The 15000-nt window shown below is 47.3% G+C and overlaps 2 protein-coding genes across 2 annotated transcripts in view; one reads left to right on the top strand and one right to left on the bottom strand.

Moving 5' to 3' along the window:
- Positions 1–2639, top strand: part of gopc (golgi-associated PDZ and coiled-coil motif containing) — an 8683-nt gene extending 6044 nt beyond the window's left edge. The window contains exons 5-9 of the mRNA XM_080860484.1: positions 281–446; positions 776–871; positions 1035–1199; positions 1881–2055; positions 2504–2639. Of these exons, the coding sequence (XP_080716610.1) occupies positions 281–446; positions 776–871; positions 1035–1199; positions 1881–2055; positions 2504–2625 (724 nt within the window). The 3' untranslated portion in view covers positions 2626–2639. The remainder of the gene's footprint in view (positions 1–280; positions 447–775; positions 872–1034; positions 1200–1880; positions 2056–2503) is intronic.
- Positions 2640–7800: 5161 nt separating this feature from the next.
- The window catches only part of dcbld1 (discoidin, CUB and LCCL domain containing 1), a 28108-nt gene continuing 20908 nt past the window's right edge, over positions 7801–15000 (bottom strand). The window contains exons 10-15 of the mRNA XM_080860139.1: positions 14805–14967; positions 14004–14147; positions 13517–13601; positions 12375–12424; positions 11011–11130; positions 7801–9026 (exon numbers count right to left, since the gene is read on the bottom strand). Of these exons, the coding sequence (XP_080716265.1) occupies positions 8449–9026; positions 11011–11130; positions 12375–12424; positions 13517–13601; positions 14004–14147; positions 14805–14967 (1140 nt within the window). The 3' untranslated portion in view covers positions 7801–8448. The remainder of the gene's footprint in view (positions 9027–11010; positions 11131–12374; positions 12425–13516; positions 13602–14003; positions 14148–14804; positions 14968–15000) is intronic.

Raw genomic sequence — 15000 nt, forward strand, 5'->3', positions numbered from 1 at the left:
TCTGTCATGCGTCTGTGTTGGTGAGTTAGTGGTAGTCACGCGTCTGTAATGGTGAGTTAGTGGTAGTCATGCGTCTGTGTTGGTGAGTTAGTGGTAGTCACGTGTCTGTGATGGTGAGTTAGTGGTAGTCACGCGTCTGTGATGGTGAGTTAGTGGTAGTCACGCGTCTGTGATGGTGAGTTAGTGGTAGTCACGCGTCTGTGATGGTGAGTTAGTGGTAGTCATGCGTCTGTGTTGGTGAGTTAGTGGTAGTCACGTGTCTGTGATTGTTCCTTTACAGAGTGCAACAGATCCAGCTTCTGGGCCGTGACATGAAGGGACCGGCGCACGATAAACTGTGGAACCAGCTGGAAGCCGAGATTCACCTCCACCGCCACAAGACAGTCATCCGAGCCTGCAGGGGGCGCAACGAGCCAAAGAAGCCTCTGGCCTCACCCGTGGGCCATGTAAGCTATGAAGCACCCACAGCAACCGTTTTATTGCTGTAGACACTGAGGTTGTCAGCTGGCACTAGCCAAACATTGGCCAAGAACAAAGGTCAACATTAGATCAACACAATGAGGTGGCCTTCATGAAGATTCTGCTTGTAATATGTTTCTAGGGAGAGGGCCATATTCATTCCTAAAGTGGAGCTGTGTACCGGAGGGAGGTAGATGTAGAACTAATGTGTGTGTGTGTGTGTGTGTGTGGTTGTGTGTGTTTGTGTGTGTTTGTGCGTGTGTGTGTGTGTGTGTGTGTGTGTGTGTGTGTGTGTGTGTGTGTGTGTGTGTTTCAGGAGCCTGACTCCCTGAAGAAGACTCAAGGTGTGGGTCCCATTCGCAAAATCGTCCTGACTAAAGAAGACCACGAGGGCCTCGGAATCTCCATCACGGTAAGAACAGCCTGAGGTGTCCTTCTTCCCTCCATACTCTCTCATTCTTTCCACACACACACACACACACACACACACACACACACACACACACACACACACACACAGAGACAGAGGAGGGTGAAGGAGTTAATGTTCATGTTGTCTGTCCTTCTCTGCGCAGGGAGGGAAGGAGCACGGCGTTCCCATCCTGATCTCGGAGATCCACCCTGGGCAGCCGGCGGAGCGCTGTGGGGGGCTGCATGTGGGCGACGCCGTCCTGGCTGTCAACAGCATCAACCTGAGAGACGCCAAACACAAGGAGGCTGTCACCATACTCTCACAGCAGGTTTGACACGCAGGCACACACACACACACACACACACACACACAAAAACACACACATGTGACCAGGCAACATTTTGTTCTTACACACAGGTACCCACATGTACATAGAGGTACACACACACACACACACACACACACACACACACACACACACACACACACACACATATAAACAGACTTACACACACACCTAAACAAACACATAAATACTCTGCACAACCCATTTTCTAGATATGTAAAAGGTTTTGATGTGTTTTTGTCCCAGCTCATAAATAAACTTGCTCTGGCAGACTAGTCTGTTCTATCAGTAGAGTAGAGAGCAAACAACATTCTGCCTAATAGATTCTCAAGTAGTAATATGACTGAGTATCATGAAGGACAAGGCTATGCTCAGGCTCCACCTGGGGGAACACAACTGGAGCTCCATTCTCTTGTTTGAGCTCACTCTAGTTTCTGAATGAGGTCCAGTGCTGCACTGCTGATAAAAGAGAAGAGACTGACCTTTGTGCTGTTTGTATGGCTCTGTCCTCAGAGGAAAGAGAAGAGAGTGACCTGTGTGTTTGTGCTGTTTGTGTGGCCTTTCCTCAGAGGAAAGAGAAGAGATTGACCTGTGTGTTTGTATGGCCCGTCCTCAGAGGGGAGAGAAGAGATTGACCTGTGTGTTTGTATGGCCCGTCCTCAGAGGGGAGAGATCGAGTTCGAGGTGGTGTACGTGGCCCCTGAGGTGGACTCTGACGACGAGAACGTGGAGTACGAGGACGAGAGCGGCCATCGCTACCGCCTGTACCTGGACGAACTGGAGGAGGCCTCGGGCACCGGTCAGAACAACGGCACTGCTGACAACGCCTCCCTACAAGGCACGTGTTACTGTGACTGACTGACTGACTGATCATCACATCTCACAGGCCTTTCACTCACTGTCTGTTTATATATAGCCCAGGTCTATGACCTCATCCATGGAACTGAAGGATTTGGGTCTCGTTTGGAAATGCATTTTCTAGTCCCATGTGTGGGTGCTTGTTATGACACTGATATGTACACATGGATAGGACATGTTGTTCATGCAGAGACGTATCTAAGGGCAGCTAGCCACCATCCTGCCAATATAACTGCTTCTGTGTGGACTACAAGCTAGTTAACATGCTCTCACTTACTTGCCATGAACACAGAGATGTCAACAAGTGAATGAGAGTGCTGTTAGTTTGTGGTTCCCTTTATTTTAGTCACATATGAATGTGGGTGCCATATTGCCACCTTTTAAATGACAGTGCTTTAAATGCTCTCCTTTTTCTTGTGCTCGTGCAGCTGCCCTGGAGAAGATGTCGGTGAGCGACGGGGCCGAGAACGGAGACACCGGCATCTCGAGCGAGACCCCATCTGAGGAGACCCCCTCCAAAGTAGTCGAGTCATCTGAGAGCTCCTCGTAAACATGGGAGAAGAGAGGACCCAGATGATGAGGAGGAGGAGGAGGAGGAGTGAGGGGTGGGGTGGGGTGGGGTGGGGTGGGGTGGGGTGACTAGGGGAGAGCGGCTGGAGACTCTGTACATGTGTGATATAGCCAGTGTTTGTGTCACCATAAGAAAAGTGGCCGCATCCGAGTTCACTGGATGAATGAGACATATTTATTAGGTGGCGGGGAGAGGGGGGTCTGGAAGACCTGATGGGGTGGGGGCCAGGGTGGGGTCACACAAACTGAGGAACGCTCAGCTACATGGAAATACTCTCAGAACACTTGGATCTGCTACCTTTTCCTCCTGTAGTTAGTCCCTCTGCCTTGAAGAGAGGGGGAAACTAGTGCAAGATTTCAGTCCGGAGGAAAGGAGGGGGTCCAGAGAAGAACTGTTGAAGTTGCAGAAGATGTTATAAGACATGTTCTCTTTTGATGTATTTTTTTCCTGTATAATCCAATGTGTGGTTACTGATGCCCTTGGCCTGAACCGTTATGGCACTAACTGCCAGTGCTATGAATGAAAGAGTAGGATCTCTGCATTTAACAGTTTATACACCTACTAATAACATGTCCTCTTACACGTAGACTGCAACCACTTACTGATATTGATTTGTAGATATTGTCTGTAGTACACAATCAAAGTTATGTGTTGAAGTACTGAAGACGTTCATTTCCAGATCTGCCCTATAGTGTCAACTCCTTCCTCATATTCTGTCTTTTGAACTCTATGCCAATGAAGGCTGGTGAAACCTCACTGTCAGGTGTTACCTGCAAGCTTGTGAAGGCAGTGAGAGCTGTTGCGTCAGAGTGGGACTTCCAGTGTTCCCTTTCCTTTCTCTTCTCTCTCTTTTCTTCTTCTTCCTCTATCCATACTCTTCTCGCACATATGCGATATACTGGATGGCATTTCATATCAGAAGGGACAATACAAGATGAGCAGTATTTTTGAATGTTGGTATGTATGTCACTACACAGTCTTAAGTGTGTGAAGACTTTAAATGCATTTGGAGTGCCATGGGATCTGCTGTTTTCATGGTTTCTCTGGAGACTAGAGATTATGTCAATGACTGGTTGTGCAGGGAAGGCCACTTCCAGAACGATTAGCGTTAGCGTTTGAAAAGGGCTAGTGCCTCTGTCAGACCTACATGTAGTCAAGACTAGCCTGAAGCCCAGCCTGGGGAGCCGATAAAGGAAATCTGGGCCAGGATAGTGTTCGGAAACCCAGCCATGTTACAGTGGCTCACAGGGTCATACGTGTTTAAGGTCATTTTTATGGTTTTATTGAACAAAAACTAAAGAGCTGTGCTGATTTAGCTGCTAGCTGCTGCAAGCAAACTTTGTTCCTCTGACCCAAAAGTGTAAGCCTTCACAGCCTAAGCAGAGGAGAGAAGCGGTCATGTAAAATTGATTATGATTGCAGTGAAAGAGGCTGAACAGGACCCACTTCAAATGAAATATTCAGTGAGGCATGACACAGCGTTTCCCACAACACCTAGCTTTAGCTCTGAAGCCTGGTGTGAAAAGTGCAATACGTTTTATTTTAAATCCCCTTCCTGAAGGAGCATTTTTAGATGTTTCTTCTCGGTTTGTGTTGTTTTTTTAGTTTTTGGCTGGCTACTACAGGCCAGCTTTGTTTTGTTCTGCCTGGCTGCTCTCACGCTGTCCTGGCTGAGTCATTTATTCAGAGGAGTTTTTTTTCTTTTCTTCCTGGAGCCCAAAGATGACTTTGAAGACTATATGATTATTGCCTTGGGAATACCCAGATACCCGGGTAACTGGCATGCAGTTTGCATTGTTGGATGTTAGAACCTTTATCATTCATTCATCAGTGCAAACGGGTAAATGGCAATAACAGAAAACCGAAAGTCAAAATATAGCCAGTACATATTCAGATAGTAGTATCGTGACCTGGAGGATGTCAAAAAACCCATATCTATACACTAACACAGGTTTGTTCCTTTTCAGGCAGACCAAGAAACGTGTTAAACTATTTGCTCCTCTCTGCTCTGCCATGTTACTGGTGTGATAGTGTTTTTCACTGAGGGTAGGCCCTTGGGGAAGAGAAAGACGGTGGTGGTTTTGACAATCTGCAGTCTAGCGCCTCACTGGCATAACGTATCAGTCTGTGGCTGAAGAGGGTGCTGGTGGTAGGTGTTGTGCTGTAACTGTTTAGCGTGGCGCTATGGAGGGTGTGTGGGGCACCAGGAGCATGCGTGTGCCCACGGAGCTGCCTGCTGTGGCTGCTGGAGTCGGCATGATACTGTGAGGAGTCACACTTCTCCCTGGGCACCAGCCATGAACCCTGATGTTGCCACGGCTACCTGTTTGAGAAGACGTCCATATCTACTGCCTGTTGAGGGTGACTATGGCCTGAAAGAACAAAGGTTCTTGTTTTATGAATAGTTTTTGTTTTCTACCTGTATTTGTTTTCTTTGCCTTTCTTTTGTATGGGTTGTGTTACTTCTTCTTTGTTTTTCCATTCAGAAGACCTGTTTCTTAATGTCGTAAAGAGATGTATTTCTGGAACCTGGGATGAATTTGGTATAAATGTCTTATATATGTAGTTAATGTATAACATGAAACATTTGAATAAATCACATTTTGCCCAAGTTAAGGGTTTCTGCTCTAATGTAAAATCGTTTGTATCCTGTGGTACTTAATATTACAATATTTCTCTGATACACATTAATTACGCATTGTTTTCAGAGCTTGGTTAGTTTAAGTGTAAAGCAATACTCAGATTTTTTAAGGCATGATAGTCCAGCAATTTTATGCATTCTTTGTATTTTTTCAAGCAAACTAATATATTAAAACACCAACAAATAGAACAGGACTACAAGTACACATCTTTCCTGCAGGACAATGTCATTATATGTCTTGAAAATGCAGTTTTATTTTTCACCAACATGCATTCCGAGATTTTTAAATTCACAGGACATTGACCCACAGTTTGTATATGACCACCAGAGGGCAGTGCATGACTAAAGAACCAGAGGTTCCAAACTGTCCCTGTACACATCTTACTGGATCTTCTTTCATGTGAGAGTGTGATCCTCCGACCAGTGTGTCCTTTATAGATAACATGGGGTGTCAACCTAATTTGACATTCTCCAACTTGAATTATAATCAAAAATGTTGAGAGTAAGAAGATATAGGTGTTTAAGTAGAACCCTACCTAAATAAGATGTTGTGTTAGGGTTAGAGTGGGCCTAGGCATGACTGTGGTGGAGCAATGCTGTGAGGTCTCGGAGCAGCATGAGCAGACATGTTCGGAATTTGCCTGGAGCGCTGGGGCTGCTCTGCGCGGCTGCACTCGGTCATGCGGCGTCTGAAGTGGGCTGACGCTAGCGCTGGGGTGCGAGGTGCAAGCGTACCCAACCACGGAGGGCTGTACGGAGGAGCTGCTCCACACCCCGGTGTGAATGGCCCAGACCAGAAAGACCCGCTACCTGCCAGGTACCCACCACAGAAAGCTAATCACACAGTCATCACACGCTCCTGCTAAGGGCCTGTCTGCCCGGAGGGGAGTGGGGGGGGGGGGGCGGGGGGGGGGGGGGGGTTGCACTGTTCAGCTTTGAGGATATGTGAGGAAGACAGGGGTGAAAAAGAACACCTCTTGTCTGCTTACACCGAGTGAAGTTCCCATTCCAACCCTACTCCAAACTATGATTTTAAGAAGACATGCATTTCCATGTCAAGAGGCTGAAATTTCACGCGTTTGTGTATGTGCAGTTGGGTTTAAAAGAAATGGGAGAAGAGGCTGGAGTTCACATGTATATGTGTATGTGTATGTTCAGTTGTGCTTAAAAGAAATAGGAAATATTTGCTGGGTAAGGTAACAGCAAGGCTGTTGAGACATACCTCCCCCCCCCCCCCCAAAAGAGTGCAGAGCTGTGTGTGTAGCAGTGTCACTGGGAATCAGCTGCTGCTTCACCACTGACACCAAACTGCCACATTCCAGCCCTCACAGGCCTGGCTTGGTCAGAGTAGGGCTGGGGGGGGGGGGATGGGCTGAGGGGGCATTCATGTGACTTCCTACTCTCACTGTGGTGAGACTGTTAGGACTTCCAGCCTGTCGCTGTGCAACAAGACAACGACTTTTACCGCTGTCAAGACATTCATTTTCACACAGCAGCGAAGGGGGAGGTCGAGTGATCAGAGGCAGAGACAGAGCTAGCCATAGAGGAGAGAGAGTGTGTGTGTGTGTGTGTGTGTGTGTGTGTCTGTGTGTGTGTGTGTCTGTGTGTGTGTGTGTGTGTGCGGTGCAGCTGAGACACACTCCCTCTCAGGTCGTCAGAAACCTTGACATGTTAGGGTCAACTGCTGGTGCTTTTATTCACAGCTCCGCTTACACTTAAGAAAAAGCTGCAGTGTGCCATTAAGAGCAAAGCACTACCCGCATCAGCCATTGAGGACAGAGAACACTTGTTACATGGAAGTAGTTGACATTTTTATGGTCCTCATCACATTTCTCCCAACATTTCACAGAAATTAAAAAGCCATACAGCCTTCCCAAGGCCAGTGAATCCCACTCACATGTTCACCCCCAAGCACTCAATCTCCTTCTCTTTCAAGCAAACTCACACAAAAGCAGCTTCACCATATTGACAGGTGTTTCAATACAAAATACAGGACAACATTTCTTTTTTTTTTTAACCTCTCCAATTCACAATAGAATTTGCATACTCCACTCACTCCCCCAAACAAAAGAACACTCTTGCTCAGTGGCATTCATCATGGCTTAATGAATGGCTATTGATTCTCACATTACACTTTTCCCCCCCAAAATAAAGCCTATTCCAAATGAACTAGAAGTACAAATCAGGTTGGGCACCTGTGTGTGTGTGTGTGTGTGTGGTTGTGTGTGTGTGTGTGTGTGTGTGTGGTCTAGCTGACAACAAGTTGCTCTTCTGGTGCACTGTAAGCACACATCCTAGTCACCAGCCTCTGAACACCCACCCACGCAAGCACGCACACCGACTCAGTCATTGCATATCTGGTACCACCTGCGTGCGTGTGTGTGTGTGTGTGTGTGTGTGTGTGTGTGTGTGTGTGTGTGTGTGTGTGTGTGTGTGTGTGAGAGAGTGTTCGCAAGGGGAGGGCCGCTCATAAGTCTTCCAAAAAACAAGAGTGCTGGCTACATTCAGACGCTCTGTTAAGAGACCACATAAATCTGCACCCAGCAAGGCTCACTGGGGACCCGCAAATCATCCTTTGCATGCACGCACGCACGCAGGCACGCCTTCTGACATTGGTAGGGTACAGCCCTGCAGCCTTGCTTCAGAGATGCTGATATTTTTACACCACTAGATCAGGACAAAGAGGGTGGTGACTGGTAACATCCTTAACAGCCCGGGGGAGCCAAGAGCCACACAAAGAGAAACACACACACAACATCAGTTTCTCTTGAGATGAAGGGAACACTTCTGGCCATCTTAGTGTAAGATCACAGCAAAATATTAAGACAGGTTTTCCTCTGCTCCTGAAAGTAAGCATTAAATAAAGGTCACCGTGCCCCATACAGAGATATAAAACATTCAAACACATCTGAGATGTTCAACCTTTAGCCTGAAGGAATAAAATCCTATTTACAGAAGTTCAGACACCATGACAGTTTTTGCAGAATCTGTATGGCATCCATAGAGCCCCAAGATGGGGCAAGCACATAGCACCACACCCCCAACGACGACGACAACAACAACAACAATGTTGACAACAAAAAAACTGTAAATAACTTAGTAGGAGAGTCTGTGGGTGTTTGCTGAGGTCAGACTGAAAGCAGTTCACGTGTGGGTCACAGTTAGGTTCCGCTCTGTGTGGAGTGGTCCGAGCTGCCCTCCGGGTCGGGCCAGTGAGGAGAGGGGGGCTGACCCAGTCGGACACAGTCCCTGGGGCTGGAGTAGCTCTCCAGCACCGACGCTTTGCCCTGAGGCCTCTGGTAGTCCGACACAGCCGCACTGGGTGCCGCGAGCCGTCTGACTTTGGGGCTGTCGTAGACCCCCTCTGAGGGGTTGGGCCGGTCCACTTTGGCCTGGGGGGTCTGGTAGCCCCCCGAATGGGATGCCCCTCCCTTGCGGCAGACACCGTTCTCTGTGGCTTTAAAGGAGGGCGTCTTGTTGAGGACCACGCCCGGCACGCTGTAGCTCTGGTCGGGTACGAAGGCCTCCTTACGGAAGGCGTGTCTCTCGATGATGGGCGTGGCGTACTCCGGCTCTTGATTGGTCAGGGGGAGGGCGTACTGGTTGGCAGTGCTCAAGAAGTCATAGTGTGAGGGGGCGTCGCTGGAGTCCTCTTTAGCCTCTGTGTCCATGGGCCTGAAGGTGGACCCCTTCCTGCTAACGGTGCCCGTGCCGATCATCAGGGGCTGTTGGTATTCTGCTGTAGGACCAGAAGGGATGGACCAGAACGATTAATACTACAGCTCAACAGTCTCCCAATATTCATATACTCATTCAATATTCATGTATTAGTTTTCTGAAATTCATCTATTTTCAACCAAACAAGATAAAAGACAGTTAAATGGATGATGGATTTATTCATCTGTGGTCATGACTTCAAGCGTTTGTAGGCAGAGATCAAGCATTTTGAAGAACTAGAGTTTGTGACCCATAATGTGTGAGTCCTGTAATAGAAAGCTTTAATCACAGATAACTGTGCTGCCCTAGGGGCCAGCTGATGAGAACTTTGAAGAAAGGGAAAGGAGGTGTGATGGTAAAGGCTCAGTCAGCAGCCTGAAGCCATTGCTGAGTCCACTGCCTCTCCACCATCAAAGAACACCTTCATCTACACTGTTTTGACTCTCAACGCACCACACCTCGCAGGATTATGGGCGCTAGATTACTGGCATGATTACAAGATGTCTGGTGAGCATCACTACTTGGAGCCATTTACTTTAACTAGAGTCTGGTTAACGGACATATAAGGCCTAGTTTAGACGGAGTCGAGTTTGTCTGCGTCCGAGTAGATTTGAATACAGATAGCCCTATCATTTAGACAAACACACTCTATCCGCACACGGTATCTGCAACGATTCTAATCGGGGGTAGAAAGTGAGTAGATTTGAATCGGTACGGGGGCTGGTGTTCGTGTGCACGGATTCACGCAACCTGATGATGTCGTTGTCCCACGTGATCGCATTGCGATCTCCAACCAATATATATAACACTTGTTGTCTCTCTACATCTCACTCATGGTGTGTCTCGAACTCACTCTCATTAATCCAGCCTACTGATTTTTGTTTAGCCTCCAATCTTGAACTAATTGTTTTAATTCAGATGTTACATAACTTTCATGACCACAAATATAAATAAAAATTTGCTTTTTTGTTCATAAATTAATGTAGAATCGTCGGAGCAAAGCCTCATGGGAAATGGGATGACAGACATGTTGCACTGTTCCAAAGTCTTTGTTATCAATAGAAAATAGAATTCATTTTCGCATAACCTATAGTCGGCTCTGACCACTGATTTTATTAACCACCATAATGTATTACTGTGCAGAATAAATGTATGCTATGCGGTTAAGCTAAACGTTGCTAATTGTAGCTTGTCTACTGGCTGTTTACCCGTGTCCTCCTGTCTTCTACGTTTTTTCACGTTTTTTCAGTTGTCTGTAGCAGCGCTTAAGCGCCACCAACACACACACACACACACACACACACACACTGTCAGAAGCAGTTGTAGCTCATACTGGAAGGTCTTAATGCCGTGTGCTAATACTGGCCAGTACTGGAGCTCCAGAGATTGTTCTTGACCAGTCAATGCACCTTGCACTAACTGCTGGGGCCCTGGCACACAGAACCACTACTACCACTACAACTTGGTCTGTTGAAACATTTTCAGAACACCAAATCCTGTGATAGGAATGACCAATCGAGTCAGGACATTTTGTGTGATGACAACATTTCGCGTGAGTCAGACAAAATGACGTGCAAGCAGAGCACACATCCATTAATAATAACAGTAATGTTATGCCGAGTCTGTGGATTTAATAATAAACAGAGATAAATCTGAAGATGTGTCATCGAGGCATCAAGGCCATGAGCCAAACTGGGTATCACGGAACATTGTGTCCCATGAGGATGACTGAAGCATTCCATCTTTCGTGCACGCTTAGTTAGTAACCTACCTCCTAACTCAGTCATTGCAAGTTTCCTCCTCTGTGTGAGTAATCTTGCTTACTTGCTCCTAGTCATGCTAAATATACCACGCCTCTTGTGTGTCAGATACATCTCAAACAAGACTTTCACGGTCTGGATGTATTCCCAAAGAATACTTTGTTTTAATAAGACCCTATTATGTTCACCATAGGTAGTGAAAGAAAGGGTTAGCAGGTTAAAAAGTGAGGTCTGAACTGGGCTTACCTGCCATGGCACTGGTGACCAGGTCCAGCTTCTGGATGGGCTCCTTCTCTGAGCTGTAGCTGATGGTGAACTCAGTGGACTGGTGCCTTGCGAACGGCTGCTTGATCTGCTTCCAGCACCCTAGGAGCAGCACACACAGCAGGGGGGTGAACCACAGACAGCTACCTTATGACCGGGGCCTCAAGGCTGATTTATGGTCAGAGACGTAAGCGTTAGCGCAAGCGCAAGAGGCTGCGCAAGCGTCTTTTCACGTCTTGCGTGCGTCGGCCTCTTTTTCTAGACTAGCGCCATTTTTTACGCAAGCTTATTGTTCTGGGTGTGAATTGCTTGGCAACACCTGCAACCATTAAGGGAGCATGAATTGCTATGAGTACATTTTGCGCAACAATGTGACACCAACGCAGAACCAAGCAAGCCCCCTTCACTCAACCCTTACTGAGCCACAGACAGCTACCCCATGACCTGAGCCTCACTCAACCCTTACTGAGCCACAGACAGCTACCTCATGACCAGGGCCTCACTCAACCCTTACTGAGCCACAGACATGTTCACAGAGGGCTCAGCAAATAAGCTACAGTCACTACAGTAAGACTAAGAAAGACACAGAACACCACAGGAATATCCTGCAAAAACGATAAAGGGAATAAACAGAGTTATCAATAATTTGTCTGTGAGCAAAGTATAAACTATTTACTTCTAATGAAATGAAAGATGCTTGCAGTAAATCACTGTATTTGTGAACACAACTGTTTGTTTGTGAGGCAGATATCATGGTATTATGAGTTTATACATGATTCCATGCATTTATTAAGACATTCACACAAAAGCTTATATTCTATTTTACATTGATATGAAACAGTTGTACCAAGAAGCTATTTCAGATTGTGAAGTAGGATCTGCAACCAACAATTTCAAAATAAATGTTCCAGTTATATAGCCAGATTTCTCTGACAGCACCCTCTCCCCCTCTCTTTCTCTCTCTCTCTGACTGTGTGTGTGTGTGTGTGTGTGTGTGTGTGTGTGTCCTGACAGGGACTGCTGAGAGAGGCCTGATGTGTCTGCTGAAGCGTGTCTGTGTCTGTGTCAGAGACAAGTCCCTGCCTGAATGCCTCAGCATGTTCTCACAGATGGATCAACCCAAGCACCAGCACTCACAAAAACACCACAATAACAAGTTTCACATAGAATATAAAAACATAGTATTTGGCAAAGGTACAGCACACTATACATAAAGCTATGGCTTTGGTTTACGTAATACTATCTATTCTGCAAACCCAACAATAACTATTATATGACCAGGCATATCAGCCACTATACCCCTGAATGTCTATGTATCAAAGAGTAAAATGATTCTTCTTACTAACCTGTATGCTGTGCCTCAGATGCTCCATAGCCACTCTCCTTTGTCTTCTTCCTGGAAGTGAGAGATGTAAAACACGCTGAGTATCAAATCCGTAAGGTTTCCTAAAACCTCAGGCTTGTTGTCCTGCTGTGAATTCATCAGGACCATTGTCCTTCAACACAGACCCCCTGCCCTCTCCTCCTCTGCAGCAGCCCTGCACTCTTTTACCACCTCTCTCAGACACTCACTCTCTCTCCTTCCTTCTTTCTTTCTTTCTTTCTTTCTCTCTCTCTCTCTTTTACTCTCTATTGAGCCATTCGTGCAGCTGCTGGAATATCTCCTGCTAATAACCTATAACCCTCTAGATCTCTCTCAATACACACGGATGGACGTGCATACAGACACAGACACACACTCACACAGACACACGCACAGACACACACAGACACACACTGACACACACACACACGCACAGACACACAGAGACACAGAGACACACTCACATACACACACACACACACGCAGACACGCAGACACACACACACACACACGCACAGACACACAGACACACAGACAGACAGACACACACACACACACACACACACACGCCCTGCGGCTCCCATCAGTAGACACCAGGGTGAGCTGGGATTAAGAGCAGCTTCTCTGATGGGCGCTCATGCTCACAGCCTGGCCTTATCTACATTCAGCACACAGACAAAGTCACGCAGGTCGACATGGGGAGATTTCTCTATTTCCCATCTCCATCTCTCTCTCTCTCTCCCTCTTTCTCTTTCTCTTTCTCTCTCTCTCTCTCTCTCCCAGCCACCTCAATCTCTCACCTCCCCCCACCTTCTCTCCTCCCTCCGCCCTACATCCCTCTCTTCATTGCTCTTCCTCGCCCCCGCAGTCACACACCGAGGCCAGGGTGATGTGTTTGCTGGGGCCTGATAAGACGAATGCTCAGACAGGCAGGAAATGTGCGTAGATAACCCCTCCTCCACCAAGCCCCCGAGGCCAGCCCCTGGACCAGCCGGCCTGTCACTCACTGCCAGGGGTGGAGGCTCAGACACCACGCCTTGGTTTAATCTCTGCCCTTCAGTGGGGATGCGCTGGGCAGTCTCACATCGAGCAAAAGAAGGAGCGAAAACAGAGTGATGCTCTTACTTCTGCAGGGCCTTGTAGACGCAGAAACACACCGGCAGCATCAGCACCAGCACCGCAACCACCACGATGACGATCACCAACTGCACTAAAGACAGGAGGAAGGGGAGAGGGAGAGGAAAAACAGGAAGAAGAGAAGAAAAAAAAAGAGTGAGAGAAGGAGGAAAAGAAGACAAGGAGCGACCCTGTCAGACGTCATGTCGCTCATCCATTGAGGATGGTGGCTGATGGTTTAGGCTCTGGGCTCTGTTAAGCGCCTAGAGGCAATTGTATTGTTATGGCGCTATATAAATTAAATGTAATTGAATTGAATGTAATTGAATGGAATGGAATGTAATTGAATGGAATGGAATGGAATGGAATGGAATGGAATGGAATGGAATGGAATGGAATGGAATTGAATTGAATTGAATTGAATTGAATTGAATTGAATTGAATTGAATTGAATTGAATTGATGGAGGTGGTGAGGAGTGCAGGTGTGGACAGTACCGAAGTCGATCAGAGGGGAGGTGTCGATGGGCAGAGGCCCATTGCTCTCCTGGTCTCCCCCCGCTGACTCAGGTCTGGTGGGCAGCGTCTCCAGAGTCACCTGGGAGGACGAGTTCACCGCATCCTCTGACACGATGAGCGTCACTGCAAATATACCAAGAATCCACAACCTCCAATCAACACATGTGGCACTGTATTCAATACATAAAGGCTCAATTTATGTTCGCATCACTATGTAGATAATTACTACATACAGTATCTCATAAATATTATTACATAATAAGCATATAATACCACAACTGAAATCTTACTCTACTGTGTGTGTATGTGTGTAAGTGTTTGAATGTGTGTGTGTGTGTGTGTGTGTGTGTGTGTGTGTGTGTGTGTGTGTGTGTGTGTGTGTGTTGGACTGTGTGTGTGTTTGTGTGTGTGTGTGTGTTGGACTGTGTGTGTGTGTGTTTGTGTGTGTGTGTGTGTGTGTGTGTGTGTGTGTGTGTGTGTTGGACTGTGTGTGTGTGTGTGTGTGTGTGTGTGTGTGTGTGTGTTGGACTGTGTGTGTGTTTGTGTGTGTGTGTGTGTGTGTGTGTGTGTGTGTGTGTGTGTGTGTTGGACTGTGTGTGTGTTTGTGTGTGTGTGTGTGTGTGTGTGTTGGACTGTGTGTGTGTGTGTGGGCGTGCGTGCGTGCGTGCGTACGTGTTTGTGTGAGCATGTGTGTGTGAGCACGTGTGTGTGTGTGTGTGTGTGTGTGTGTGTGTGTGTGTGTGCGTGCGTCTGTGTGTGTGTGGGCGTGTCGGTTCTGACCAGCAGGAGGAATGCTCCTCACGTATGGGCAGCCCAACAGCTCCACCCTCATGGCCACCTCCTGGTTCCAGGCCTGGGGCAGGAGGCGCAGGTGGCGGGCCACGATGGCAGGCTGGAAGGAGCCCCGCGTCTGCTGGTGGCTGTCCACATTCCCCTCAAACACCTGATGGCAGAGAGAAGTCTCAGATTAAGAGGA

This window comes from Sprattus sprattus (genome assembly GCF_963457725.1).
Source record: "Sprattus sprattus genome assembly, chromosome: 2".
NCBI classification, from domain to species: domain Eukaryota; kingdom Metazoa; phylum Chordata; class Actinopteri; order Clupeiformes; family Clupeidae; genus Sprattus; species Sprattus sprattus.